The sequence below is a fragment of the Delphinus delphis genome, chromosome 13, assembly GCF_949987515.2.
Source record: "Delphinus delphis chromosome 13, mDelDel1.2, whole genome shotgun sequence".
NCBI lineage: Eukaryota > Metazoa > Chordata > Mammalia > Artiodactyla > Delphinidae > Delphinus > Delphinus delphis.
Window position 1 is genome coordinate 8,655,397 of NC_082695.1, and position 25,234 is coordinate 8,680,630.

Sequence of the window (25,234 nt, forward strand, 5' to 3'; positions counted from 1 at the left end):
CCAACGCAGGGGACACAGGTTCGAGCCCTGATCCCGGAAGATTCCACATGCCACGGAGCAACTAAGCCCAAGAGCCACAACTACTAAAGCCCGCAAGCCTAGAGCCCATGCTCCGCAACAAGAGAAGCCACCGCAATGAGAAGCCCGCCCACAGCAACGAAGAGTAGCCCCCGCTGTCTGCAACTAGAGAAAAGCCCTCGCGCAGCAACGAAGACCCAACGCAGCCAAAAAAAATAAGTAAAATCTAAAGCACTGTATATGTATAAAACACTGGTAAGTTGAACCATATTTTGTGTCAGATATTGAATACATGTTTAGGAGAAAACAGAGTGAAGTATTTCCCACTCTTTAAAGAAAAGGTTCTGCTCCCTCACCCCCACCCCATCCACCGAAATCCTGTTTGGGATCCCATTCAAAAGTATTTAGCACCTTCTTTAAAATTTTAAACTGAAAGATCCGTGCCACTTGTCAACTTAAGTTTAAATGAGTAAGTGTGTTATCAGCCCAATGCCTCCTGCAGTTGGTCAGCTTTTGCAAAAAAGTTTTGATTTATGATGCAATTCTGTAAACTGTGAATTGTTTAATAACAGGAAACAAATGATTTTAGACCTCAGAGAGATAGAAAACTATCAGATTTTTAAAATATTTGACAACTCTCAAACAAGATAGATCACTGAATTTTATTACTAATGATAAAAATTAGGATCTAGGTAACCAGTTCTTAAAATGAGACCAAAAGTTATCACTAATTTTGAAAGGCAAACCCACAAGGCACACCATTTTTCAACTGACTAGAAAAGTAAAATTTCTTTAGAAAGAAACTGTCAACTTACCTTTCCAAAGCATTTCCCTAAAAATTCTGAACCTAAAGCCCCAGGTAAGGCCTCTCTAAAAGGCATGGGGACCTATATAAAATGAATTTGCCATTTAGTTTGAAGTTGACATAAACGTTTATTCAAACCTGACATAGGCATTTATTCAAAGGACATGGTTGTAGGTCAAATACTCTGACCTGGTGTAGTACTTCTTGAGTCACACACAAGTACAAACTCCATTTGGATACTGTTGCAACCATTCAGGTTATGTATTGCCCAGTTCCAGAAAGCAGTGCTAAAGTTCAGGAACAGCCTCCTCCAATCCAGGTTCCCCCAACTCCCTCAACACCCTGCCCCCCCAAAAAAAACCCCACAGCACAACCAGTTAACATCTACATCTTATCTTCTGCTACAATTTAAAATCTTTTAACAAAAGTATATTTTCTAAAAAAGTATAAACAGTCATGCTTTTAAAATGCAATTACTTGCTCTATAAAAAAAAGATTTATCCAGATTCCTTTAGGAGATTATTAACAAATTGAGAGAGAAGCTGGAAGTTAGGAAAATTTAAAACTAAGCTCAAGAATTTCTAGATTAAAGACTGAACAAAGGAAAAGTAGTTCTGACAGTATAACAAATGAGGAAATGACTTTAAAAATAATGTGCCTTATAAGAACCTTATGAAAAGTACAATATATAGCAAAATGAGAAAAATATTGGGGAGCAGGAGTTTAAGAAACAAACAGCAAAATTCCTCTATCCATCAACCCTATAATCTATTTATTACAGAATGACAGAATACTCAGAAGAGTCAGAGGACTAGTCAGTGGCTATTTTTTTGTCAGTAGCTTCTTAAACCCTGATGTTTCTGAGTCCTAGAAGGCTCTTTTACTGAACCCACAACTCTCACACTTCCTTAACATTCCACAATTTTCTCTTGAAAGCACACAATTATGAAATCCAGCATATTTAAAGTACTGATTGATCTCAGAACTTACATATCTGATTGCTGACATTTAAAAAAGATTTCCCCCTCTATTAATTATATTAATGATATATAAATATTATATATTAATGATATAAAATATATAAAAAACAACTATATTGCTCATAAAGTTGCAAAGTTACAATATGACCCAATGATTCCATTTCTAGGTATATACCCAAGAGAATACATATGTTCACAAAAAAGCCTACACATAAATGTGTCACAGCAGCACTATTCACAACAGCCAAAAAAGTGGAAACAACCCAATGTCCATTAATAGATCAATTTTTTTTAACGTGGTATACCCATACAATGGAATATTATTCAGCCATAAAAAGGAATGAAGTACTGATACATGCTACAATGTGGGTAAATCTTGAAAATCTTATGCTAAGTGAAAAAAGCCAGACACAAAAGACAGCATATTATATGATTCCATTTATATGAAATGTCCAGAATAGGCAATCTGTAGAGTCAGAATCTACTTTCTGTTGCCAGGGATTGAGGGAGGGGAGTTGGGAAGTGACTGCTAACAGGTAGGAGTTTTCTTTTGGGGTGATGAATACGTTCTAGTTAGTGGTGGTGGCTGCACAACCTTGTGAATGTTGTGCTACTGAATTTTTCACTTTAAAAGGTAAATGTTATGGCAGGTGAAAAAAATTCAGTCAGGGTTATGTCTGCTGTCAACAGGTGGATCAGACTGAATTTTGACCTTCAGAAAATTATGACTATATAATGAGACTAGTTTCCTGACACAGCTTGAAATCTAGATGAGGAAAATTCGAAAGAGGGCTTCTTGAAAGGTTGAAATTAGCACGCACACACACTCTCCCAAGGTGACTAGTACTTTGTTAAAAGGACAACTCACTTTCAGATATAGAGGTTCTACCAAATACATTAAAATTACCATGACTGTTGGAAAACATCAAATTCTGCCTAATCAATTCACTTCCTAAATAAAATTTTTATCTTTATATTGTTTGTGTAATCCTCATACCTTAAGACAACTACTTTTTTCTTTTCTTTTGGCCATGCCTCGTGGCTTGCAGGATCTTAGTTCCCTGACCAGGGATTGAACCTGTACCCCTAGCAGTGGAAGCACGGAGTCTTAAACACTAGACCGCCAGGGAATTCCCAAGACAACTACTTTTAAGACTGTATTACTCACAAATACACTTCAAATTCCTGGCCACAATCAAAATTATATCTAAAGGCTAGAATTTTTCATTTCTTTTTAAGGTTTCAATTTAATCAAGCTTAAATAAACACTGTGCAGTTTTAAAAGAATTACTTTACAAGTCAGTATTGAGAAGTCAGAACTTACATGGCATACACCATGCTGTCTTTTTTCCAATAAACTGTTGTTTAGTATGCAGAGGAGTTTTTTTGCACTGTAGTGAGTCATAGAGTGAATAAAGAAGTTGTGCACACACACACATCCCCATACCCTTGAGCAAGAAAAGCATTACCAGAACGCTTTAACAGTACCAGAAGACAGATGGGTTTTGAATTCACCTATCTTGTCAAGAAAACGTAACCGGTGGTGTAGCGGAAAGAGGACTGGAATGGGGAATCTTGGTGCTAGTCCTAATTCTGCCCTTAACTAGTGGAGTAACCTTAGCAGAGTGATTTGACCCTCTGTTGTGTCTTCAGTAAAATGAAAGAATTGGATTGCAAGGTTCCTAAGTCTTACAACTCTCAACAGTCTTTGATTCTATTGTTAATTGGCATAGGGCTGTGGGAGGCCCAGCAGTTACACGCTAGGCAGTTCTCATATTTTTACGTACTTAGGCAACCATGCCATATAGAGTAATAAGAGAACTCAGTATTAGTCACAGGGAAGAAGGAAAAAGTGCGCATAGCTCCTGCTGGTACTGGTTTACTCCTGTTGGACCTAATAAAGAGAAAGCACCTTTGCCAATTTTCCAGGGGATAGGAGTAGTTCTTATGTCTCACCACACCCACCATAGTTGGTTTTTCCTAAAAGAAATCCAGTGGGACTCTACAAAAATGTTGTAAAGCACCAAGTACTTTTAGTCACTGCATGACTAATACAACAGACCAATTCTAAATTAAAGAAATAAATCAGCTTTCTCTTTCTAATACAAAAGAAATAAACAGCTTTCATTCCAAACAAAGAGTCCTAGATGACCACAGTGAGTTGCACAGATAACTTAGCAATAAACACAGTGTCAACCCAAAGAAAATGAATTATCTACAGAACTAGAAGGTTCAAAGCACTGAGGTTCAACATAACATTATTATTCGACATAGCCTTTTTTTTTTTTTGGCTCCTCCGCACAGCTTGTGTGATCGCAGTTCCCCGACCAGTGATGGAACACAGGTCACGGCAGTGACAGCACCAAATCCTAACCACTAGGCCACCAGGGAACTCCCTCCACATAGCCCTTTAATGAAATTCAGTTTACCACTCCAACTTCCAGAGTAAAAAGCAGTATTAAAAACTCACTGAGGGCTTCCCTGGTGGCACAGTGGTTGAGAGGTCCGCCTGCCGATGCAGGGGACACGGGTTCGTGTCCCGGTCCGGGAAGATCCCACATGCCGCAGAGCGGCTGGACCCGTGAGCCATGGCCGCTGAGCCTGCGCATCCAGAGCCTGTGCTCCGCAACGGGAGAGGCCACAACAGTGAGAGGCCCGCATACCGCAAAAAAAAAAAAAAAAAAAAACTCACTGAGACTCATCACGTCTTTCACGGCAAGAGATAATCAGACCTGCCTGGGATGGGATGGTGTCAATAAAACAGAAGTCACCATCATACGGACTGGATTGTGGAAACCAAAGATCAAATGAGGCCAACTCAGAAGTTGTATCAGGTGGCTCCCAAGAAGGCTTTCTGGAAGAACTCCTCCAAAACAGTCCTAGCTAGAGAACCTGTGTTCCCTAATTTGCATGCAACTCTCTCTCTTAAAACGGCTCTTTGTCAAATATGGCCACAGACCACATAAGCAATCATCTGTCTGGTTATGCCTAGCAACATTCCTTTCAAGAGGGGTACAGAGCTGTAGTTCTTAATCTAGTACCCCTTCATGGACCTCTAGGTGGCACATGGATGGACTTCACGGGGTCAGTGAAGTCCCCAAGGACCTATGCAAACTTTTGTCTCTCTGCACATTTTGGGGGCAAAAGAGCCCTTGGGCAGTAAACCAAGAGGCTGTGAACCAAGGAAAGTTAAGAACTACTGGTGGTTTAGAGACAGATGTAAAACAGAACAAATCTCCTGACGGTGCCCATGTAAATAAGACAGGAAGTAATGCCCATTATTTGAGATGCAAAATAACAAAGGGTGCTGTCTTTTCAAAACAAAAAGAAAATATGATATGATGGTCGGAAGTTCTTGAGGGTCAGGTATTCCACTCCCTTCATCCTCTAGTCTAGATGAGGAAAATGAGCTGAGAGGCTCTTATCCAAAACCACAGATCACAGAGTGGCAAAGCTGAGCATCAAACCAGGCCAGGTTTCTGCCAGGATGGTATGTTTATACTTTTTTCAGAATGGTTTTGACCAAAATTTTCCTTATGAATACCCCACTCCATTAAGAAGGTAGCCTTCAAAAAATTTTAAATCAAGCTTCAGCCTAGAAATTTGACACATTAAAATATCCAAATCATAAATCAAATCACAAATCTTTCAAATAAGCCAGCACATAACAGATTTATAAGGCAGAACCTTAGTGGCTCAATATCCCCTATCCTGCTGCACTATAAGTGCGACTTGAAAAAGCAGCACAGGTCACAAGCTTCTAATTGTGAAGTGCCTCAACTGTAATGAAAAGCGACAGCCACTGACAGACCTTTAAAAAAGATACCGAGTCAGGGTCAAGCTGACTTTAGAGTGGATTTGTAGGACTTCAGTTTGCAAGTTCCCACAGGGAACTTTACTCAATACTCTGTAATGACCTATATGGGAAAAGAATCTAAAAAAGAATCGGTATATGTATAACTGATTCACTTTGCTGTAGAGCAGACACTAACGCAACACTGTCAATCAACTATACTCCAATAAAAATTAGAAAAAAAATTTGCAAGTTCCCTTCTGAGGAGTCTTAAGTGTTGCCTAAATACCAACTGATTTTTTTCAACCCAGGTAATGGAGATTTTCATGAATTAAACTGATAACCACTTTTCTAGTTCTATGTTCACAAAGAGTACATGAGTAGAAGCAAAGATAATAAGCAGTTATTCTAAGACCAAATTAAAAAATAATTATGGTCATAAAGTTACAGGTCCATTTGTTCCAATGCCTAACTTTGCCTCAGAATATGAAATTTAAAGTAATCAAAATAATCTCACCTGAGAAGTGAAACCAAAGCGACATTTGAACCTAAGTTCAATGACAACATGTCCTTCAATTACAAAGGAAGTGCTTTATTTATTAAAAGAGATTTAACGGCATAGGATTCTATGGCATACGCACTGCCTCCAAAGACATACAATATGGTAAAGTTTCTGATCGCTTGTGAATTATATTTAGCCATTTCTGCAAGCTCTAACTCTAGACTCCCAAACCCTAAGGTGTAACTGGAATGGGCCATTGGAAGCACCTGTGGCCTTTAAAGGCTTTAACCAATTCTCAAGGCTTTCTTGGCCGCAGTCTAGAAGAGGGTTTGACCATTCTATTTTGGGTCAAGGAGACTCTCTTACACCCCAAGTGACCTCAAGTGGGCAAGATCAGTTTGGAAGAATGCACTGCGAGTGATTTTTCACCAGGCCAGCGGCCTCCGCTGCGAGACTTCCAAAAGGATGTAGATCTGGTCTCGATCGAGACGACGAAAGAATGCGGCTGGGCTGTGTGGGGCTCACGACAGCCAGTCGGCTCGGGATCCCGCTGCCCGCGGCCGGACTGTGGCGTCAGGAGCGTGAAGAAGCAGGGATCCCCGGGGCACGCAGAGGGAGGAGAGAGAAGAGAGGGCGGGAGCCAGAGCGAGGTTCGGAGACTGCAGGTGTCGCCGGGGGAGGGGACGAGATCGTCCGGGGCTGGCACTACCAAGTGACTAACAGTGCGGTTCCGGACTCGGGCAAACTGGTCACATTCTCAGGCTGTGTGACCTTGAGCGTGTGGCTCGCCCGCTTTGCGCCTCAATTTCCTCATCTCTAAAATGGGGGTTGTTCAAGCGGAAAACGCACCTTGGATCGCTTGGCAAGGCGCCTGGCACATAGTAAGCGCTCCGTACAAATGAGCTACTACTGGCTCTCGGGCTCCTCTTACCGCCCGGAGGAGCGAGGAAAGCCCCGAGCAGGGGAGTCCCCAGGAGGCGGATCCCGGGCTGGGAAGGGGGGACCTGGCCGGGCACTCACCGAGCACGTCTGCCGAGCGGTGCCGGGCTACGAAGCACGCATCGTCTCCGTAGCACGCGCCCTTCTTAAGGAGGCCCTTACGGAAGTCCTTGCCGAAGCCGCAGCCGGCCGTCACGAGCCCGTAGTCGCCGCCGCCGCTGCCGCCGGCCCTGGGGTCGGTCTGCGAGAGGCCGCCGAGCACGGCGCGGGCCACCAGTCGCCCGTACGAGAGGACCGAGAACATCGCCGCCGCCGCCCCCCCGAGGAGGCGGGGGGCCCGGGGAGCAGAAGGACGCGGAGGCCCGGAGCCGGCTCTCTCCTCAGCCGCAGCCGCGCCGCCGCCGGGACGCTCCTCAAGGCGGCGCGCAGTCGCCGCCGCCCCTTCCCGACGCGCGGGGCCTCGCACACGTTCCGCCGCGCGCACTGGAGCCAGAGCGAGGTCAGAACCGGCGGCTCCTCCGCCTCAGCCCGACTGGGGTCCCGGCTGCAGCCACCGCTGCCGCCGCCATCTTCCACTCCGCTAGCGTGTTCCGGGCCTCGCCGGCAGCACCGCCCCCTTTGTGGCCACACCTCTAGCCCCGCCCACGGCCCGCTGCTTAGGCCCAAGCCCCGCCTCCTCGGCTCGGTGCCCTACGCAGCCACAGAGGTCGAGCGTGCGCAGAGGATGTGGACACAATGTCTCTTGGGAGTTGTAGTCGCTTTTTTACTTCACTGCCTAGCTTCAAGGACATAGGAGGATTCCCCAGACGCTGGACCTAAGTTAAAATACCGAGAATTACAGGTGGGCTGTTTTCTCCCCTGCTTTAACCATATCTTTTAAAAGCTATTGTTTTAAATAACGCCACTATTCCTTTAAAGAAAAACCTGGAAGAAAGTATCGGGTCACATATCATTATTCTGTAGTATATATATTAAGAAACTGAAGTACACTAATCTAGTGACACCTCCAGAACTTATATATCGGAAGGGTTTAGGGGAGGCAATCTGTTTGGAAAGAAGAGCCGTTTTGCATAATGTTTAGGAAAATTCGAGAAAATACTATATGTTCTTATTAGACGGTTGGGTGAGGATGGAGGGTTAGTGATGGAGATTCAGGCACGGCCACTGCAGCCATGTCATACAGAAGTGTTTCAGACTTTCAGACGGTTCTGCCAAGTGGGGAATAAAAACTTCTAGGCCCCAAATTTCTTTGCCTCAAATCTTAATTTTCTTGAAGGTCCACCTAGCTAAACAGGTCTTCTTCCCATCTCTGACTTGGGTGCTCAGAGAGGTCATGCAGTGCCAAAGACTTGCAAAGATGAGGGCCCTGCCTCTCTACTCCCACAGCTGCCACTTCTTTTCATCAGAAGGACAACTCCTGGGGCTTCCATGGTGGCGCAGTGGTTGAGAGTCCGCCTGCCGATGCCGGGGACACGGGTTCGTGCCCCCGTCTGGGAAGACCCCACATGCCACAGAGCGGCTGGGCCGGTGAGCCATGGCCGCTGAGCCAGCGTGTCCGGAGCCTGTGCTCCGCAACGGGGGAGGCCCGCGTACCGCAAAAAAACAAAAAAAAAAAAAGAAGGACAACTCTTAGCAAGAAAGGCAAAAAAAAAAAAAAAAAAAGAAAGACAGCTCCCCTACTTTTTTTTTTTTAAGCTCTCAGCCCACCCTTAACAAAGACATCACAGTAGCCTTCTCCAGATTTTGACTAAGCAACCTTCTTCTGAAAATATTTAGGTTGAAAAATAACTAAATTTAATGGGGAGTTTGTAATGTAATGTGAAGATTAGCTCACCAAATGTGTGTAATATGTTTGTATATGTGTATGAATGTACATTCAAATTACATACCATGCTGGTGGGACTGTACATAATCTAGCCCCTGCATACCTCTCCACCGCATTTGGTCCTGTGCCCCCTTCACTAACTGGGCTCTAGTCATGCTCACAGCTGCCTCAGGGCCTTTGCTTTTGCTCTTCCTTCCACCCACTAGAATGTAATTCCATTACATGAGGGTCCTGTCCTCTTTCTTACTGTATCCCCAGAACATATGGGCACACAGTAAATACTTCAGTAAATAAATGAAAGAATGGGGCTTCCCTGGTGGCGCAGTGGTTGAGAGTCCGCCTGCCGATGCAGGGAACGTGGGTTCGTGCCCCGGTCCGGGAAAATCCCACATGCCGCGGAGCGGCTGGGCCCGTGAGCCATGGCCGCTGAGCCTGCGCGTCCGGAGCCTGTGCTCCGCAACGGGAGAGGGCACAGCAGTGAGAGGCCCGCGTACCGCAAAAATAAATAAATAAATAAATAAATAAATAAATAAATGAATGAATGAAAGAATGAATGAATATTTCACTATATCCTAAGCACCCCAAAGGCAAGGATCATTTGCCATTGTATTATTACAACTAACGGGCAATGTGTAAATGTTGAATAAAAGAGGGGATAATTGAATAGGAAGCATAAATAATATAAAAATAGTATTTGTTGAATAAAGGAATGACTGTATGAATGGATTCAGGAATAAAAGAAAACTGAGATTTGAGGCAAGTGATCTAATTTGGAATACTTTTTGGTTTTATTGAAACATAAATGTATATCACCGAGAAGCACTTGTCCTTTTCTAGTTCACTTTTGATAGAACTGTAGTTCCTCTGGGGATTCCCATCTCATTCTATAAATGAATCTCTTTTATACCTTTTTAAATTCATCTAAAGACCTGTAAACCATCCACTCAAAGCACATTCCGTTATCCCAATTACTGTCATCATTAAACACTTTTGTGATTCACAGTGTGCTAAGTACTCTATATGTTTCTGTCCTTAAGGGTTTTCATCAAAATTGGACTGAACAAACCACTTCACATAATGAGTGGCATTTTGTCAAAGGTGTAGACAAAAAAAAGTTCATTTGCTGGTTAAAAGATATAGCGATCCTAGGAATGCAGTTACACCTTGCTATTTTTTATGGCCCACAAGAATTGGAGAGCGCCCAGAATGAGGGGGTGGAGCTTTGTGGATCCTCTGCTTGGCATTTATGTCTGTGCCAGCTGTGCTAAAGGTTGTTCTTTTAAGCACACACCACTACCAAATCCCAGCCAGGATGTCAGGTAATTCTACCCCAAGGACAAACTTTTTAAAATAGCACGTCAACCCCTGTTCCTTGCCTCAATTAGACTGCTCCTACCTTTCATTTTCAGGGCATATATTACCTGATTTCCATGTCACTCACAAGAACCGGTTGGATGAGATGAGCAGCAACATAAGATGTGACTCTGACGCTGGTAACCTCTGCTCTGTTGGGGTGACTGTTTTCACAGTTAAATGATACGAGTGCCTTGAGTTTCCTGCAAATGAGTTTTCTGCAAATGAGTTGCTCTTCAGAGCACAATGTGAACAGAATCCTTTCTCAAAGATCCTTTGCACCTTTTCGGAAAGGAGAGGAGACAGGGCCTCATGTTCCCTTGAATCATTTATTCCAGAGCCAGTTCTAAAAAGTTTCACTATGTGGGGAAGCCAGGAGACGGTACTTTGAAAAGAAAAAGAAAACCGTCTTCCCCTGCCCTCCCCCAGGAGCACAATTCACTTGTGACATTTTGCTAGACTTAAAAAGCCCTAAGAGTTTTCTTCCTTAACAGAGTTACATTCCTAGCACTTCAAGGATTCCTGGGAGGTCACTTGTCACTCTCAGAAGCGAGCAAGTGGTGAAAATACTATCTGTGTTCCCAGAGCACCTCTAATGGCATTAGGAAAGAGCTTTGCACTGGACTCACCCCCAGCACCTAAAAAAAGAAAAAAAAAAGGCATGAATTCCCTAATGAGATTTTCTGCCACACTGGTACACTGATCTTGTCTGATTTCTTTCTGCTAACCTATTCAAAATGAGAATTAATTAGTTTCTCATCCTTGGTACTATTGACATTTGGGGCCAGATAATTCTTTATTGTAGGGGGCTGTCCTACACATTGAAGGGGGTTTGGCAGCATCCCTGACTTGTACCTACTAGATGCCAATAGAACACCTCACCCCCTAGTTGGGACAACCAAAAATGTTTCCAGAGTCTCCAGATATTGCCAAATGCCCCTGGGGCTGGGGGCAAGCAAAATCACCCCCAATTTAGAACCACTGGGTTATACTGATGCCTTGCAAGTGAACAAATATTTGGGGAGCACTTGTTAAGTCTGAGGCTCTGGGCTAAGGATAAAAAACGTTGGTGCCTTCATGGCAGTCACAGTATTGACACAGAGGGTTAAAATTAAGTAAATTTAGAGAGAAAATACACACCACTGGTTGAAATAAAGGAGTGTGAGGAGGAGAAAGAGGACCCATTGGGGTGGGAGAACACTCAGGGCACCTCACAGAGGGTGACATTTGTGAGAGGCCTACATGGACAGAAGTCTGAGGAGGGGGTATAACCAATCCAAGTGAAAGAAATGGAAACTCAGCGAATGCAGAATGATTGGAGAACAACAAGTAGCCTAGTGCAGCTCAACCTTAGGGTTTGAATGAGGAATAATGAGAAATGGAGCTAGGAAAATAGTTTAGGAACTATTTAGCCATAAAAAGGAATGAAGTGCTGATACATGCCTCAACATAGAGGAACCTTGAAAACATTATACTTTTTTATTTTTAATATTTATTTACTTATTTATTTGGCTGCGTCGGGTCTTAGTTGTGGCACACGGGATCTTTTAGTTGCAGCATGTGAACTCTTAGTTGTGGCATGCAGGATCTAGACCACACATTGTATGATGCTATTTATATGAAATGTCCAGAATAGGCAAACCCATAGAGACAGAAAGCAGATTAATAATTGCCAGAGGCTGGGAGGAGGGAGAATGGGAAATGATTGCTAATGGGTTTGGGGTTCCTCTTTGGGGTAATGAAAATGTTCTGGAATTAGTAGTAACGGTTGCATAATCTTATATATATACTAAAAAACAATGAACTGTACACTTTAAAAGAGTGAATGTTATGATATGTGAATACCTCAATTAAAAAAAATAGGACCTACTGCAGAGGGCCTTATATGTTAAGCTGAAGGTACTTAATGCTGGAGACACCAAGGAGTCACCAAATGCTTTTAATATGCTAGTAATAATAATAAAATAATAAATAATATTATAATAAAATAATAAAACAAGAATAGTAATGAAAGTGAGAGCAATAGATACCATGGATTGAGCAATTCCTATGTGCCTTACCTGCATGGTCTGCACTGACCACCTATTTACACATGAAAACACCCAACAGTCCCGTCTGCATTTCACACAGGACTTATTTTGTTTATTGTTTGTTTCCTTCCTGACTAAAATGTACGTTCCATAGGAGCAGGGGATTTTGTGTATTTTATTCACTACTTTATCTCAAGGGTCCAGAACACTGACTAGCATACAATAGGTACTGAATAAATACGTAAGAAGTGAATGTTGTTGATTAAGAGAACCTTAGAGGTCACATAGAACAAGCAACTTGTTTTACAGCTGAGGAAAGGGGGGCAAATAACATGTTCCTCCCATAGGAATTTAATGGGTGGAGCTGGGCCAACTGGAGAGGTATCCAGGAGACTCTTGGTGCCTGCCCTGCAAAGCCCCTTTGAAGGCACTAGCCACAAGCTGTTCTCTCCATTGAACTTACCTTTCTTTGCATTGTGTGTGATGGTCATGTTTCTCCCACCTAATATCCATTCCCCCCATTCTCTGAAAATAGTATTTTGATTCCTTGGAGGAATAATCCATGTTGGTTCATGTGGTTTGTGTGGAAATAGATGGCAGAGAGACACATGACCCAGGTCTGACCAATCAGTGCACTGCATTCTCTTGGTCATGTATGGTCCAGTAGGAGGGCACATGACTCAAGCTAGATGAGTGAAACTCCATCATGGGATTTTGCTGAAAGCATTAAGGAGACATTCTCACACGGTTTCTAAGCTGGTAGAGTGAAAGCTTGGAGCTACTGATGGCCATTTTTGCCACTGCTTGGGAAGAGCTAGCCTGAGAATGAAGGGAATTCAGAGAGAAGCAGAGTCTAGAGATGGTAGGAAACAGGCTTCGTGACAACGATTAAACCCCTGAATTCAGCTTTGCCTGAAGAAAGATCAATCCCTCTACTCATATTAATTCCCTGATTTGCTTAAGCCACTTTGAGTTTGGCTTGCAAGGAAGTGAATCCTGACAAACACATCATATGATCCTCATAGCATGACTATAATTACTGAATCAAGAATAAGTCACCAGGGGCTTCCCTGGTGGCACAGTGGTTAAGAACCCGCCTGCCAGTGCAAGGGACACGGGTTCGAGCCCTGGTCCAGGAAGATCCCAGGTACCGTGGAGCAACTAAGCCTGTGTGCCACAACTACTGAGCCTGTGCTCTAGAGCCCATGAGCCACAGCTACTGAGCCCACGTGCTACAACTACTGAAGTCCACGTACCTAGAGCCCGTGCACGTACCTAGAGCCCATGCTCTGCAACAAGAGAAGCCACCACAATGAGAAGATTGTGCACCACAACGAAGAGCAGCCCCCGCTTGCCTCAACTAGAGAAAGCCCATGCACAGCAACAAAGACCCAATGCAACCAAAAATAAATAACAAATAAATTAATTAAAAAAAAAAAGAATAAGTCACCAAACCAAAGGCAGCTTTTAGAAGGAAACTTATCCTCCGCCAGTTTACATAGAGGAGAGGGAACTGCCACTTCTCAGTAGAAAAACTGCTGAAGCAAAACTTCTGCTCTCTTTCTTTACTACCTCCATGAGATGAGGATAGGGTCTGATTGGTGGATTCAGAAAAAGATGCTGACGTTACTGAACTGAACTCGGGTCCACTTGCCTGATGCTCAGCAAAGCCAATCTACTGAAGCCAGGTTGTGGTAAAGAAAAGTACAGCATTTATTTGCAGGGCACCAAGCAAGGAGAACAGACAGCTAGTGCTCAAAAGACCAAAACTCCCCAATGGCTTTCAGGCAAGGGTTTTCTGTTTTTTGTTTTTTCTCTCTATTTGTGGCTTATTTTTTTCACCTCTTAACATTGTGTCCTTTGATGAACCAAAGAATTTTTTTTTTTTTTTTTTTGGCTGCATCGGGTCTTTGTTGCTGCATGCAGGCTTTCTCTATTTGTGGCGAGCGGGGGCTACTCTTTATTGCGGTGCACAGGCTTCTCATTGCAGTGGCTTCTCTTGTTGAGGAGCATGGGCTGTAGGCACGCGGGCTTAAGTAATAGCACGCAGGCTCAGTAGTTGTGGCTTGCAGGCTCTAGAGTGCAGGCTCAGTAGTTGTGGCACACAGGCTTAGTTGCTCTGCAGCATGTGGGATCTTCCTGGACCAGGGCTGGAACCCATGTCCCCTGCATTGGCAGGCGGATTCTTAACCACTGCACCACCAGGGAAGCCCCCAGGCAAGGGTTTTTAAAGGCAACATTGGGAGTGAGGGTTGCAGGGTACATGATCAGCTCGTGAACATTTTTCTGATTTGCTGGTTGTGAGGTAACAGGGTGATGTTTCGGGAATCTTCATCAGCCTTCTGGTTCCAACCAGTCTGGGGTCTTCGTGTTTGTGGTCAGCATGTTGTCACCATCCTCCACCTTGGGGGGAGGGTCTTAATTTCTGCAGAACACTTCAAAGATATGTGTCAGATTGTTGTCTATATCCCTTTGGGAGGAACTAGGAATTCTGTGACTCTACTGTTCTAGTCATTAACTGCTTTAGTCTGCTTTTTGAAACTTGGGGAAGGCCAAATAGGAAGTGGGGTACACGGAGGGGCTTGTACCTGGGAAGGCCCTGCAGGGTCCTGCTCAGTTTCAGTCCCACCTTTTCTTTGATACTGCTCAATCCTGAGCGGAACAGGGGTGGGACAAGAAAGGGTATAAAGTGTAGGATAGAGAGGTTAATCATAAAGGTGGCAGGGGAGCTCAGTTTTAGGGGGACTGGGTTTCAATGAGCATGTTGCCCAGTCCTTTCTCTTTATTCTTTCTTGCTGTGGTCTGTCCTTTGGATACTTGTTTCCTCCTCTGCCATGGGGAGCCTGTCCCTCTGGAGGAGGCCTGCAGTCTGTGACCAGATAACTCAGTGTAATCCAGATGTAGATTGTGTGCACAACAAAGCCATATTCTCCAATCAGGCTCATCAATAAAGCTGATACTTGGAGCCCCAGCTGCCTGATTCATGCATCTACATCTCAGTGGGTTTAGAATTTGGAAGGGTCAAGAAGAGGTAATTAATTATCACTCCATGAACCTCAAACATGTTAATTTTCTCTTCAGAAAACCTCAGAGATGGGCATGAAGGCTGACATTTGGGGGCTAAAATAACACATGGGATCAGGTTTCTGGTGTAGTCAGGGCTCTAGGCTGAAAGGTAATTGTGGGTTAAGTGGATTCTTGACCTGAGCAGTTTGTGACAGCTACAGTTGTTCGGTAAGATTTTAACTGGCAAGGGCCTGAGTACGAGGGCCTCTGGGGCAGGCCTTGACCTAACCCATGAGAGTACAGCTTTGACCTCAGCAGGCAGCTGGGACAGGGATTACGTTATTGGGAAAAAAGCCTTTCTGCCCCAGGGAAGGCTTACCTTAAAGAGGGCAAAGCTTTAGCTTACAAACATTTAGGCTCTGATGGGTAGAAGATTTTTGCTTCTTGTATTAGGTATTTCAGCAAAGCTTCAGGATGGATTTTAAGCAGCAAAGACAACTAAATTCTGGAGCCAACAGAGATCTTGTCTGTGAGATCGTAGCCTTTTTACAGCATGAACACAGGGAATAGTAGGTGGATGCTGCAAATCTGTTCTTCTGTAGGTCGTTCTGAGCTTCATTCAGGGTCATGAGCAGAACCTGTGAAGGGGCTGATCTCTTGATTCCATTTGGCTTGTCACATGCTGGTAAGGTTCACCCCACTACTGGGATCGAGGTTTGCTCTGATTTGTTAATTGCATAAGCCTTGATCATGACTTTGGATCTGGGGAGCCAAGACCCTGAGTTTACCTGCAGAATGGGGGCATATTTTGTTAGTGAAAACAAATGAATAGAACAGGACCCTTATATAGGAGATATGCTTCTTCTGGGGTTGAGAATCCAATGAAAATCCTTAGCTAATGAAAATCCAAAAGCTAAGAAGGCAGTTAATGAAGCTTATGCCTAAAAGACTTTGTCTCTGGGAAACAGGTTTGTTCAGGCAATCAAGGAAGAACTAGGTTGTTTTAAAAAATATGATTCTGGGGCTTCCCTGGTGGCGCAGTGGTTGAGAGTCTGCCTGCCGATGCAGGGGACGCGGGTTCGTGCCCCGGTACGGGAAGATCCCACATGCCGCGGAGCAGCTGGGCCCATGAGCCATGGCCTCTGAGCCTGCACGTCCGGAGCCTGTGCTCCGCAACGGAAGAGGCCACAACAGTGAGAAGCCCACGTACCACAAAAAAAAAAAAAAAAAAAAAAAAAAAAAAAAAAAGATTCTGTCATGCATATTTGAAAGTTGCTGAGAGTGGATCTAAAAAGTCTTCATTACAAGAAAAAACATTTTTTTTTGTAACCATGTATGGTGATGGATGTTAACTAGAATTACTGTAGTGATCATTTTGCAATATATACAAATATCAAATTATTTTTAAACTAGTATAATGTTATATGTCAAATACACCCCAAATATAAGTTTTTAAAAACAGCTTCTGTCATGCCACCAGAACAGAACCAGTGGAAGAGTGAAAGGCAAATAAAAGAAAAATGACTGACTAAACTGGAGGAAGGCAGGGATTTTTTTTTTAATTTACAATATTTTTAATCATGCTAAAGAGAAACAGACACATAGATCTGGAAGTGAGACTGGCAGAGGTAACAGCAGATTTCTGTCTTCTCCCATCTGTTGCCCCCTGTGGGGCATGAATCCTTGGTTCAGGGAGGAGAATGGGGGGATGTTTGCACTCCTTAAACTGCTCTTTTTTGCTTGGAATTTTCTTTCAATGCGGGTATAATTGACTTCACCCAGGTTTTCTGTGCCCTGTGGGATGCTTTTCCTCTGTGGTCTCAAAAGTCTTTGCTTCCAGCTTGCTCCCATCTTCACAATGATTACTCTCCTCAGCAGGGCAGAGATTTTTTAAAGCTAAAACTGTGATCTTAGTAGACAGACCAGACAGATATGAAAGGGAAATGAGTTTGGTTTTTTTAAATTATACTTAAAAAATTTTTTTTCTTTCCCTTTGGCCACGCCCCGAGGCTTGCGGGATCTTAGTTCCCCGACCAGGTATCGAACCCGGCCCCAGAATGGAAGCGTGGAGTCCTAACCACTGGACTGCCAGGGAATTCCCGGGAAATGAGTTTTTGAAGGCTCAGCTAGGTAGATATTAAGAGGGTGAATAGATTCATACCTATGTGGAAACGAGAGGAAATAGAGGTAAAATTACAGATTTGTGGGAAGATATTATTTTAAAAGTGGTGGGAGGACATTGATAATCCCTCTGGGGGAAAAAGAAATTAAACTGGATCCCTAACTCACAACATATACAAGAGTAAATCCCAGAGGTCAAAAGCAAAAGCAGGGGCTTCCCTGGTGGCGCAGTGGTTAAGAACCTGCCTGCCAATGCAGGGGACATGGGTTCAAGCCCTGGTCTGGGAAGATCCCACATGCCGCGGGGCAACTAAGCCTGTGTGCCACAACTACTGAACCTGCGCTCTAGAGCCCGTGAGCCACAACTACTGAAGCCCGCGTGCCTAGAGCCTGTGCTCCGCAACAAGAGAATCCACCGCAATGAGAGGCCCGCACACCACCACAACGAAGAGTAGCCAGCGCTCGCTGCAAGTAGAGAAAACCGGCACGCAGCAACGAAGACCCAACACAGCCAAAAAAAAAGAGAAAGGACTTGAATAGACATTTCTCCAAAGAAGGTAAACAAATGGCCAATAAGCATAGGAAAAGATGCAATCACTAATTGCCAGGGAAATGCAAATCAAAATCACAAAGAGATACCCCCTCACACACATTAAGATGGTTACTATTTAAAAAACACAAAACCCAGATAATAAAGAAATGTTATCAAGGCTGTAGGAAAAATGGAGCTCTTGTGCACTGTTGGTGGAGCTCTTTTGTGTAAAATGGTGCAGACTCTGTTCCTCAAAAATGAAACAGAATTACCATATGATAGAGCAATTCCACTTTTGGGTATATACCTGAAAGAATTGAAAGCTGGGACTCAAGCAGATTTTTTTTTTGGCTGCATTGGGTCTTCATTGCTGCACCCTGGCTTTCCCTAGTTGCGGTGAGCAGGGGCTACTCTTCGTTGCAGTGGGCGGGCTTCTCATTGCGGTGGCTTCTCTTGCTGCGGAGCACAGGCTCTAGGTGCGTGGGCTTCAATAGTTGTGGCTCGTGGGCTCTAGAGCGCAGGCTCAGTAGTTGTGGCGCACGGGTTTAGCTGCTCCGCAGCATGTGGGATCTTCCCGGGCCAGGGCTTGAACCTGTGTCCCCTGTGTTGGCAGGCAGATTCTTTTTTTTTTTTTTGGCAGGCAGATTCTTAACCACTGCACCACCAGGGAAGTCCCTCAAGCAGATATTTGTATACCCATGTTCCTAACAGCATAATTCACAATAGTCAAAAGGTGGAAGCAACCCAAGTGTCCATTGATGGGTGACCTGATAAACAAAATGTGATATATACATATGATGGAATATTATTCTTTCTTAAGAAGGAAGGAAATCCTGATACATGTTACAACATGGATGAATTTTGAGGGCATTATGGTAAGTGAAATAAGCCAGACACAAAAAAGACAAACACTATATGTTTCTGCTTTTATGAGGTAGCTAGAGGAATCAAATTCATAGAGACAGAAAGTAGAATGGTGATTGCCAGGAGCTGGAGGGCAGAGAGAACAGGGAGTTATTGTTTAATGTGTACAGAGTTTCAGTTTTGCAAGATGAAAACAGTTCTGGAGATGGATGGTTGTGATGATTGCAGAACAATGTGAATGTACTTAATGCCACTGAACCATACATTTTAAAATGCTGTCTTATTTCTCCAAAGAAGATATACAGATGGCCAACAAACACATGAAAGAATGCTCAACGTCACTAATCATTAGAGAAATGCAAATGAAAACTACCATGAGGTATCACCTCACACCAGTCAGAATGGCCATCATCAAAAAATCTACAAACAATAACTGCTGGAGAGGGTGTGGAGAAAAGGGAATCCTCCTGCACTGTTGGTGGGAATGTAAATTGATACAGCCACTGTGAAGAACAGTATGGAAGTTCCTTAAAAAACTAAAAATAGAACCGCCATGTGACCCAGCAATCCCACTACTGGGCATATACCCTGAGAAAACCATAATTCAAAAAGAGTCATGTACCCCAATGTTCATTGCAGCTCTATTTACAATAGCCAGGACATGGAAGCAACCTAAGTGTCCATCGACAGATGAATGGATAAAGAAGATGTGGCACATATATACAATGGAATATTACTCAGCCATAAAAAGAAACGAAATTGAGTTATTTGTGGTGAGGTGGATGGACCTAGAGTCTTGTCATACACAGTGAAGTAAGTCAGAAAGAGAAAAACAAATACCGTATGCTAACACATAATATGGAATCTAAAAAAAAAAAAAGTTTTTGAAGAACCTAGGGGCTGGACAGGAATAAAGATACAGACGTAGAGAATGGACTTGAGGACATGGGGAGTGGGGGAAGGGTAAGCTGGGACAAAGTGAGAGAATGGTATGGACATATATACACTACCAAATGTAAAATAGATAGCTAGTGGGAAGCAGCCTCATAGCACAGGGAGATCAGCTCAGCGTTGCTTTGTGACCACCTAGAGGGGAGGGATAGGGAGGGTGGGATAGGGAGGGTGGGAGGGAGACGCAAGAGGGAGGAGATATGGGGATATATGTATATGTATAGCTGATTCACTTTGTTATAAAGCAGAAACTAACACACCATTATAAAGCAATTATACTCCAATAAAGATGTTAAGAAAGAAATGCTGTCTTAAATTTCATGTCATGCATGTTTTACCATAGTTAACATTTTTTAAAAGGTTAGAGCTTCTGCATAACAAAAGTCACCATTAAAAAAATACTTAAAGAAAAACGATAAGCCACAGCCTGAGAGAAAGTATTTGTGATGCATAAAACCAAAAAAGGATTAGTATCCAGAGTACATCAAGAACTCCTTCACATTAGTAAAGAAAAAGAAATAACTCAATAGAAAAGTAGAAAAATATAAAAAATGCCCAACAGTATGTTAAATTAATTAAACAAGGAGGCCATTAGATTGAGGTGGTTCTAAGGCCTTAGCAGCCTGCATAAGCCAGCCGAAAAGTAAGTGCCTCAAGGTTAAGAAATTGAAACCTAAAGACAACCAATCACAAACAGCCAAATAGTCTTTCCCAAATAAGGCAACGGCTTAAGTACAGCCAATCAAATAATTTCCTTGCTTTGCTTCTGCATCTTCTCAATAAAAGTCTTGCCCCTAGCTCCTGTCAGTGAAGCACACCCAACCACTTCTGGTTTGGCATTGCCCTATTCAAATTAATTTTTGCTCAAGTAAACTCTTAAATTTTTTTTCTTTTTAAAAATTGAAGTATAGTTAATTTACAATATTGTGTTAGTTTTATTAAAATTTTTGATTTGCCTCAGTTTATCTTTTAACAAGAGGCATTTCAGAAGAGAAAACCCAGTAGACATATGAAGAGAGACCCAATTTCATTAGTAATCAGGGAGATGACTGGAATGGGGAGGCTAAATTACAGTGGGCAGAGAAAGCCTCTCTGAATAGGTGTCATTTGAACTGAGATCTAAGTGAAAATTTGAGCAAAACAGCCATCCGTACAGAGTTTTGGAGGGGGACTTCCCTGGCTGTCCAGCGGTGAAGACTCTGAACTCACAATGCAGGGGGCCCGGGTTTGATCCCTGGCTGGGGAACTAGATCCCACATGCCACAACTAAGAGCCTGCATGCCGCAACTAAAGAATCCCACATGCTGCAAGGAAGATCCTGCACATGGCAACGAAGATGCCGTGTGCCGCAACTAAGACCTGGTGCAGCCAAATAAATAAATAAATAAATAAAGTTCTGGAGGAAGGGCATTCCAGGCAGAGGGAAGAGCAAATGCAAATGTCCTGGGCTGGAATAAGTTTGGCGATGTCTCAGTCAGCCCAGGTTGCCATAACAAAATACCACAGACTTGATGGCTTAAAGAATAGAAATTATTTTCTCACAGTTCTGGAAGCTGGAAGTCTGAGAACAGGGTGCCAGCATACTTGGGTTCTGATGAGAGTTCTCTTCCTAGCTTGCAGATGGCCACCTTCTCATAGTGCCTTCACGTGGCTTCCTCTTCTTATAAGGCCACAGTCCTATTGGATTAGAGCCCCACCCTTATGACTTTAATTTCAGTTACTTCCCCAAAGCCTTATCACTAATTTCAGTCCCACTGGGGGTTAGGGCTTCAACATATGAATTTTGAGGGACACAGCATTCAGTCCATAATACCTCAGTGTGGGGCTTGCTTTAAAAAGTCAATTTGAGGGAATTCCCTGGTGGTCCAGTGGTTAGGACTGCGTGCTTCCATTGCAGCGGGCACAGGTTTGATCCCTGGTTGGGGAACTAAGATCCCACAAGCCTCATGGCTAAGAAAAAAAAAAATGTCAATTTGAGGAGGCCAGGACTTCAGTACTGAATGTGGAAGTGAAAACCTACAGATCAACTGTAAGATAGAATGACTCCTCCCACAGTCCATTTTTGGAAGTATAAAGAAGTAAAGCTTATGCAGGCTGAGGGGAGGGGAATTTGGGGGGAAGTTATATTGGCTTTTAATTCCTTGCCAAAGGCACAAAAACTCTGTTCCCCTTCACAGGGGGTTTCCCTCCTCTGTCCTCTGAGTTTGACAACAGAATGAGATGCAGTTCCTAAGTTCCTTCTTTCTTTGCTACCCTCCATGGTAACACAGGGCTCTTGGTTAATAGGTTTTACTGCTAATTACCAGGGAACAACAAAAGTAAAACAAACAACAATGTCTAAACATGACTCATTCAAATAGAGAATAATCACATGTCAAAAATTTCTTCACCTTGTTAAAGAGGAAACAGTAAGATGGTGAAGCTGGTTCAGAGAGTATTTTGAGGAAGTAGATATTTGAGGAGGGGGTCTTAGATACTAAACTGGTTAATCTCTGCAGGGTAATAAAAAATGATAAGCTTTGGGATTCTTTTTTATACTGGAAAGGAATACTTTGGAACTCAAAACAGACAAAAATCTGAGCCTTTAATAAATAGTAAATAGCTAAGCAAACAAAAATACGTTCCTTGGCCTACATATATGGCCAGTGGGCCAAATCTGGCTCTGCTGCTTGCATTTATAATAAGGTTTTATTGGACCACAGACACATCCATTTGTTTACATATTGTGTAAGGCTACTTTTGCTCTAAACAACAGAGTATTATGATGACAGAGTTGAGTAGTTGACAGACAGCAGATAGCCCAAAAGCGTAAAATATATACTATCTTGGACCTTTACAGAAAAAGTTTGCCAACCCCTGCTAGAGAATTAATCCTTGGGTGGGCTTGTTAATCAACGTCCTAGATGACATGGCAAGAGCTACACTGCCCTCTCTTGGTCTTATTTGCAAAATTTGGCCAATTTTTCTTAAAAAGGAGACGTTTGGCTTAAAAGTTGAGGGACATTTGGAGAGTTGTCATCTCTGGCCTATAATTCATAAATCCTCCTGTCCACCCACTTCAACACCCCAGCACCCGCTTTGTGCATTGGTGACTGTCTCAATGCACCTCCTTTTAAGGGCAAGGAGGCCTGAAAAATAATTGGTGGTAAGTAATGTCCTTTACAACGTCATTTTGCTCAACAGGGCATTCTGTCTTGGAATTAGGACTCCAGTTAGGGCTTGTGCCTCATAGTAATAGTACATTCACATGGAAGGGTTTCTTGGGATGTTCTCTGAGCTTCTTTGAATTAAGTTCTACAGCTGTTGCAAACTGCAAGTTTTGAGAAGGCAGCAATAGTGTGTGCTTGACCACTGCTGCTTCCCTGGTTCCTGGCACATAGTAGGTGCTCAGTAAAATATTTGTTGATTGAATGATAGAGCCAATGAAAGACTAAAGACAGAGGGTTTGTTTTCTCCTCACGGTCAGCCCCGTGTGAGGAACAAAGTTTTGGTGACAAAGGCTGCCACCTGCAGGAAGAAAGGTGAAACTGCAAGATTCAGAACTGCTAGGCCCCGAGGAAAATACAGTCAACTGCAAGGCAAGATTACCAGAGAATCAGTTTTTTCTCCTTTAGCTTAAGACAGAATTAATCAACATCATTTTGTCCTTTACAATTAAGGAAACCTGCACCCTTTCTTTAATAACATTTAAAGCCTTTGGAGTGCTTAATAAGTGCCCAGCACCATCCCACGCACACACAATTTTGCGGTAGGTACCACTAGTCATCTGCATTTTATAAATGAGGAATCTGAGCAGAGAAAGCATGACCAAGTTACACAGCTAGAAGGTGGCAAAACTAGGAGTTTGAACCCAAACATCGTGGCTTCAGAATGTGTGCGTTTAATCATTTCACTATAGTACCTCACTATGCCTGATATGGAAAATGTTTATAGGAAACATAGAAACATGGCGAATGGAACCCATGCAGATATCTCTGCTCTCTCCTGAACACTACTAAAACTCACAGAGAACAGGAGAGAAGATGACTGTTCATGAGAGATGTCAAATCCTTTTCAGAAGGCAGGAAGTAGATGGATGATTTAACTGAGTGGAGAAACCCTAGGAAGGGGAGGCCAGTGAGGAGTAAGCCTGAGCCCTTGGCAGTGAAAGCGTGGTGTTCTAACCACTGGACAGCCAGGGAATTCCCCTGAAAACAGATCATTAACTGTACATCTATACTAGGAGCTGTTAACCCCAGATTCCCTCCTGTGACTCCTTACCCCAATCCCTGCAAAGATTATTCTTTGGAGAACTTGAAACGTGACAGCTCTAGGTTCAGAGATCACAGTCAGAGAAAAGGATGGAGCTGAGGCAACATGCTAAAAACAGAGGGGTTAAATGAAAGTGTGTAGCTAAAAAAAAATCGGAACTTTTTTTTAATAATCATGTGTTTGGTGGTAGTATTGGTATTGCTATTCTGAGACTTAGCACTATGCTAAGTGTATTTTGGGACAAATAATAAATTATGTTGGAGTTTTTGAGAACGAAGCTTTATGGTGTGGAAGAAAGGAAATATGTATGGTCAACATGGTTAAGTAAAACCCCTCTAGTCTTAATTTTAATTGGAAACATCAGTATGATGGACTTTGTCAGAGAGGTTAAATAACTTGCTCAAGGTCACCCAGCTGATAAGGGATGGAACAAGAGTAACAGCCTGGTCTTGCTCCAAAATTTGTGAGGGCCTCCTGGAGGAGGTGAAATTTGAAGGATAAGTAGGATCAATAATAGACTTCTCTCGATCTATGGAAGATGTGTTTACCATGACCCAGGAATCCTGGGCTGACCTGGAAAGAGTTTGTTTCTGAAATGTCAAAACCCAAGGCCAGCCTCCAAGTCATAGTGACCAGATGACCAACAGAAGTTACCTGGGTCTCCCCCTGTGCCATCTCTTTAAAAAATTTCAAGAACAGTGAGATGTATTTTCACTAAGTCCTCAAAGTAAACACTTCTTACAGTACAGCCATAGAAGACTACACAATTTGTTTGAGTCTAATTTTTTTTAGACTTGAAAAATGTTCACAAGATTTAAAATTTGCTTTCATGTCTAGTTTGAGCAGTAGATGTTGGGCAAGGCTGGCAGGAGGAAAGGATTTGTGCCCTAGTTTCCAAATGCTTCCCCTAATGGAACATAAGGATGATGTGATTATGAGAGGGAACATATGTTTTTTCATTTGTTTTATTGTTGTGGTTATTTAATTTAAAAATTAGTTATTGGGAGTTCCCTGGTGGTCCCATGGTTAGGACTCGGCGCTTTCACTGCTGTGGCCTTGGGTTCAATCCCTTGTCGGGGACCTAAGATCCTGCAAGCGAGGAGGCATGGCCAAAACAAAAAATTAGTTATTAAGTGAAAAGCAACACGTGCAAAATAGATTGAAGATCGATTCTCCTTCCTTCCTCCTCCCCAGAAACTGTTACAACTACCAGCTTCTTATGTCTTGCAGAGAACATTTTAAGAGGAAACTTTTAGGCTGATTC

The 25,234-nt window shown here is 43.1% G+C and overlaps 1 protein-coding gene across 1 annotated transcript in view; it reads right to left on the minus strand.

Moving 5' to 3' along the window:
- Nucleotides 1–9,847, minus strand: part of PPTC7 (protein phosphatase targeting COQ7) — a 41,114-nt gene extending 31,267 nt beyond the window's left edge. The window contains exon 1 of the mRNA XM_060028025.1: nt 7,119–9,847. Within this exon, the coding sequence (XP_059884008.1) occupies nt 7,119–7,341 (223 nt within the window). The 5' untranslated portion in view covers nt 7,342–9,847. The remainder of the gene's footprint in view (nt 1–7,118) is intronic.
- Between the last annotated feature and the right edge of the window lie 15,387 nt (nt 9,848–25,234).